This window comes from Gavialis gangeticus, unplaced genomic scaffold (assembly GCF_001723915.1).
Source record: "Gavialis gangeticus isolate Ggan-Ray unplaced genomic scaffold, GavGan_comp1, whole genome shotgun sequence".
Taxonomy (NCBI): domain Eukaryota; kingdom Metazoa; phylum Chordata; order Crocodylia; family Gavialidae; genus Gavialis; species Gavialis gangeticus.
Genome location: NW_017728980.1, coordinates 5926611 through 5932710, shown reverse-complemented (window position 1 = coordinate 5932710; position 6100 = coordinate 5926611). Strand labels below are relative to the sequence as shown.

The window sequence follows — 6100 nt, the reverse complement described above, 5'->3', positions numbered from 1 at the left end:
TCCTCCAGCTCCTGAGTTGCTCTAATAAAAAAGATCGCATCTACTCAAAACAGCCTGGCCTGCAAAATGTAGGGCAAGGTTTGAGGCCACTAGTTGCAGCAAACGCAAAGCCCAGCTCAGTCTCCAGGAGTCATCACTGACTTCCCGGCTTGCTGTCAGGACTTCCTTGCCCTGAAATAAATGCTTCAATTTGATGACCTGGTTCTCCCTCATTCACTGGCAAATTACGCTGTGCAATACAAAGTAAAACAGAAGACTTATACTTATTTGCACATATTTTTCAGGGTACAATAGTTTTTCAGCAAATATGATGATTTTGAGCATCCAATATACGATAATGTCATATTTAATTTCCATAGTGCTAGGACACTTTCTTAAAGGGAAAACATTATTGTCAGATAGCACAAAACTCAAGGATGGGTATTTGGGCAAAAAATGCACCACAAAATATCAAGCAGGGCATTAAAGAGCCCATGGGGTTGTTGGTGCAGACGTCCTTCTCTCCAAGCGTTTCCAGCATCTCTTACCAAATCAGCCCCCCCAACCTGCCTCACAGCTACAGTGTATCCTGAGGTGCCAAACTCACATGGGCTCCTCCTGGGCCAAGAGCTGCCACCGGCCCAGCAACAGCGCGGGAGCCCACAGCCAAGGCAGGGAGCAGGAGAGCAGGATCTGGCCATACAGTGCCCTCCGGCAGCCCAGCAAGCCATACATTAAGCAGCCCTGATCTCTCCAGTTCTGGAGAAGCCTCACTCACGTCTTCGGCGTCTCGCTGACACGGAGTGCGGACAGCAGCGCTGCGTGCTTCCCTCTGCCACCTTAGTCCATGCGTCTGAACTCTACCCTGGGTCAAGAATGATTTGGGAAGGAAAGGAGCATAATAAGGCTCCTTGACCCATTCAAGGTGAAGCCTTTGCTGAGACTTCTAACGAATCCCCTACTTTTTTTTTTCTTGTGCTGTGGACATCTGGACTGAAACCCATGCTCACAAAGCCTACCAGTCATCTTGTAGTGTCTACTTATAGTCACACGACTGACTCTGGGATAGATTTGATCTGCTTATATTTTATCCTGGGTAGCCACCACAATGTGTGTGAGGCATTGGAGACTCAGGAAAAGCCTGGTCCCTTCCCCAGGATGTGGAGACAAAAAGTTTTAATGAAACAATGATTACATATACGTGGCAGTACAGATGACCTCACCTTCCTGAATGCACAGGTCATGTTTGGTATGTAAAAAAAGAAAAGATTTATTATTTTTGTTTTTACACCTGCCAGGTAGCACAAGACTATTAATACTATAACAGTCACTGAATGTACAATAAACATACACATTTAAATAACAGGGTCAGAATGATGCAACGTATGTCAGGTTCAATGTCTCATGAAACATCCAGATTTAGTCCCAGGTGTTCTAGTAATCCTTTGAAAAAAATCAGGTATGATTCTTTTGGAGAGTAAGGGATTGGTGCCGACTTTTGCACTCGGGAGGCATGAGCACAGGGACTCCCAATGAAGCCAAAGAGGACTCCCTTAGCATATTCTTAGGGCGGAATTTAGCTCGCAGTGAGCAAAAGAAGTGTATTCCAGAATTAAGCTCCGATGGAACATTATTTAGGGGACAAAGAGACCTTTGGGCTGGTTCAGCAAAAATTCCTGTGTCTTGCACTGAGGAAGTCCATGAAAGCTGTTTCTCGTTTAAGGGGGTCCTGCAGTACTGACATGCTGTAGGATTTCTAAGCTGCAAAACTGGGCCCTGTCTTCTGTTCTTTCTCCACATCTGTGTAATCATTATAATCAGACAACTCATTAACTTGGAATGAATATGCATGATGCTTAATTCTCAGGGAAGAGCATCCTCTCATGCATCCATTAATTTGGGACATGAAGTGAACCAGCACACTGATCTCTGGCTGGTGATTTTGTGTACGATGCTGCTGTGGAAAAAAACGACAGACTCCTGGATAAGCAAGATGCACATTCAAAGAGGCCATTTTGAAACTGCTTTCCATAACACTGGGCTTGTGTTCATCCTGAAAGAACTGGTACAAAAACAAGTGTCCACATTTTTTGATACTTTCTAAACAAAGTCAAAGAAAAAAAAATAGTTTTTTAAACTCTACATTTACAACAATTTAAAGGAAAAAGGGTTCAATTTTCAGATATGAAAACTGAGCCTTTTAAGACTTTAAAATACTTCCATAAAACAGTAACTACTTGCCACATGACATTTCCATATTTTCCACTTCCCTTCATTTGTAGCATATATTTGGCTCTTTGAATTTTTATGACAGTGTCACTACATCATCTGGCAGTCTGAGGAACGCCTCCTCTCTTGAACAAGAAACTGAGAGGCAAAACAGGGCAGTGAACTTCCCCTCCCACACAAACAACAGAACCAAGGGCCCAATTTCAAAAGTGCTCAGCATCCACAACTCTGGATGAAATTAATGGGAACTGCAGTAGATTAGCACCACTGCAAGAAAAGGCCTGACTCAAATCCACTACATAAAAAGAAAGACACTCAATTAATTTCAATGCATTGTGTGTGGATCAGGACCCAGGCCCTTAATATCTCTGAAGAGGCTTTTTAATGCCCCAGCATTTTGGGATGATAAAAGAAGCGAGATCCCAGGCACAAATTTAATCTACATTTTGGCAAATCACTTCAAGGCTACCCCAAAGCAATGCTGAGCTGTTACCATATTTTGACAGGGCTTGTTTCATTATGCCCAGTAATGATTTCCACTCTGTATTAACGTGATATGTGGCATGAGGCCTTGCCAGCAAGTAAGCTTTCCAGTCCTCCGGTTATGGTGTTACCTCATGACTTCAGCTTGTTCTCTTACGTTTAAATGTTAGCTTCATAGGGCTTGGTACTGCAACTTCTGTGCGTATTGGAGTCCTCACTTGCATAAGTAATCCCATCAAAATCGGTGGGAATACCGATGGAAGGAAGGGTTGCATATTCAGACTCAGCGCAGCACTGGAAAAGAATTATTCAACCTACTGATGTCTCTGATGTCATGAAATGCTGTTGCAACCAAATCTTACATTTTCTGGAATAAATTTATCCTATTATACTGGCATTTTGGGATGGCTTTTGAGGCAGAATTTCTAGAGGTTTAGGCATATACAGTATCTCCCCCATCAACAGTACTTGGAGCTGTGGTCATATTCTCCCAGGTAACAAAGTGAAAACGGTCCCCTTCCATTTGGTTTAAAGACAAAAACACACCCCCAACCAACCAGACCCTTGAAGAGGAGCAACTTAAGGAAAAACAAACTGCCTTAAAGGTAGAGCTTCCCTTTCTCCTGGTCCCAAAGCGTGACACAAGTTCTGTACACAGACTAGGTTTACGAACACAGGCAATCCTTTGGGATGGCTTTCATTGGCCTTTTAATAGTGGTCCACTAGTGTTCTTTTTTGCATTTCCTGAGTCCAAGGCTGGTCATTTTATGAAACAGTCCATAGGAATTACAGTGCATCGTTAACAAGATCCATGGAAAATGTGAGTAATCAACTTTCCATCCAACCTTCATGGGGAAAAAATACACACATTTTGAGGCAGCATTAGAGATAGCTACCTCAGTGTCTGCAAAGCGGTGTGCATAGGGAGAGGAGGTTAGAGAGGTTCTCTTCCAATGTTTCAGGTTAAAGTATGTCTCAAACAGCAACTGCAAGGCACTGATTTTTGAGTGCCTTCTTACTTTAAAATGATCAAATCAGGGTAAAAACATCCACTTGTTTCCCCTCTGTCCATTCTCTCCTGATACAACCATCATCAGAGGACATGGCAAAAGCTGCTGTGCATGTTAAAACATTACTGAGCCTTTCACTTGTTTACAGGTGAAAGAAGAGTTCCCAGTTAGTGTAGGGGGAACACAGCATAGGCTCAGTGTTTACCATCATGTGCTACTATGATTTCAACCCATTCATCCAAGTGTTGAGGTTTCAAGACTATACCTTTCATTCTCCCTAGAACTGCTTGGCAGGGCAAGGCAGACAATATGTAAACAGTTCTAAAGGGCTGCAAAAATAATAATTTAATTGACTGTTTCTGCACAGCTTCACAGCTTCATTGTTATGTCTGTCCCACACACACACACACAAAGAGTCTTTGTTTTGCTGCTGCTCCATCTTCCTAAGTGATCTGCTTCTTACCAAGCTGGTAAGTGCCCTTCCTTCTTGGCCATTTAAAAAGCAAAGACAGAGGGAGCAGTTCCAACATACAGCTAACAACACAGGCAGTTTAAATTATGCTGTTTTGTTTAACTGTTGATGTTAAAAATATACACAGAGCATAAATCGCCATTTAGCCATTTGTTTGACAAGTCATCTCCTCTACTGTTACACTAAATGTTGTACACTGTAAATACTTCCACAAAGGAAAATAAGGGTCATCAGACATGCCAAAAAAGTAGAGCAAGCATAGTTTCCATTTCCTGACTTCTCTTGTCTATTAAAGAGCTGCATAAAATGGCGGCACCCCACAACGATTTTAAGGGTACCTTTTAAATTGTCGCTGAGACTTTGGACCCCCTTAAAGCATTAGCAAGAACTCCAAGATGTTAGCTGAAGTGAACGAATACTTGAAAACATAATGAGCTCCAGGAGACCCAGGGGAGGTTTTTTTTTTGGAGAGTGGCTGTCCTTATGGTCAGGTGACACTGAAGGATTTCTTCACTCATGTTCTGCTGGAAAAGTTCTTGGTTTTGTGATGTGCACTTCACTGCCTCCGTTTCCATTGGTGGTCGTAGTGATGATGTATTGGGTCGTTTGCTGCTGATTGGTTGCTTGTGCTTCCAAGGGATCTGAGTGGGCTGGTGGCTGAGACACGCCCACCTGAACCCCACTGGAGAGCGAAGAGTTCTGTTTTACATCCAAATCGGTTTGTCCTTCAGATATCACATAATGAGTCTGCAGGGTAAAGCAAAATTACACAAATGTTTCATACTAGCTGAAAACCCATCTTTCTCTAAAATTTATTATATATTATCTGCTGGGAGATATTTTGGCATGAATGAAAGCTCTAACTGTATCATGTTTAAACAACTATGGAAACAAGCACAACACAAATAAGATACTTTCAATTTGTCATAATGTATGCTGGACTCCCTTACAGAGGGTTAATCTACCATAGGCCAAAACCAGTGTAATTAACACATCTCCTAGAAATTAAAATTAAATAACTGGATTTACCTCACAGCCATTGTGAAAGTCTCTTATTCTACCTTGCACTTAAGTCAAACTTGCATCTTCTGTGTTCTACTTTCCATGAATATGTTGGCTCTCTTGCAAGGTACTTTCAGTACACTGGAAGCTTCCACTGAGAGGTCATTCAGACCATTCAGTTATGCAGAAATTGAAACCACAAAAGGCATCCAACAATACTGTTTTGAAAATTAAATTCAAGTATATTGCCTAAATTTATAACTAAAATTGATAATAATTTGAGCTTTGATCTTTCAAATATTTATCCAAGTGGATAGTCTCTGTATTCAGCGCAATGAACTCAATGGCTAGAAACAGATGTTGCATTTGTTCCTGGAAAAGTTGTGCCTCTTTATCCCAGAACAAAACCAACCCAGGATTTGCGTATACAAACATTGCCCTTCTAGTCAGGGTTCAGTGAGCAGCTGAATGCACTGCCACTTTTCTACCATTGATTCAATAATGCAGTCCTGAGATAATTGTTCAGATACACTTTGCAATGCCCTGGGATAAACTGTTAGTACTTCTAACATTTTTAGGATTTATTCTGGGACAACAGATGTGGACATCTAAACAGCTGAACTTTGTCCCAGGACAAAATGATTTATTTCAGGACAAACATGACATCTGTAGCCAGCTCCTCAAAGGTGTGTGTGTGTGTGTGTGGGTGTGTGTGTGTGTGTGTGTGTGTGTGTGTGTGGGTGCCTGTGGTACCTATGCTTGGGGTGCTTGGTAACTAAAGAGCAAGTGGCAGAGATTAGGGAAAAAGGCAGTGGGGGCAAGGCAATAGCAGTGGCAGAGATCAGGGGAAAAGGCAGCGGGGATAAGGCAATAGCAAAGAAACAGGGGTTTGCAGGCAGAGAGGAGCTCAGGACACTGGTGCCAC

General features: G+C 42.2%; 1 protein-coding gene across 4 annotated transcripts in view; it reads right to left on the bottom strand.

Moving 5' to 3' along the window:
* Window positions 1-3426: 3426 nt before the first annotated feature.
* The window catches only part of PRDM10 (PR/SET domain 10), a 79217-nt gene continuing 76543 nt past the window's right edge, over window positions 3427-6100 (bottom strand). For all 4 annotated transcript variants that reach the window (XM_019509319.1, XM_019509317.1, XM_019509334.1 and 1 more), the window contains one exon: window positions 3427-4920. In XM_019509319.1, the coding sequence (XP_019364864.1) occupies window positions 4684-4920 (237 nt within the window). In that variant the 3' untranslated portion in view covers window positions 3427-4683. The remainder of the gene's footprint in view (window positions 4921-6100) is intronic.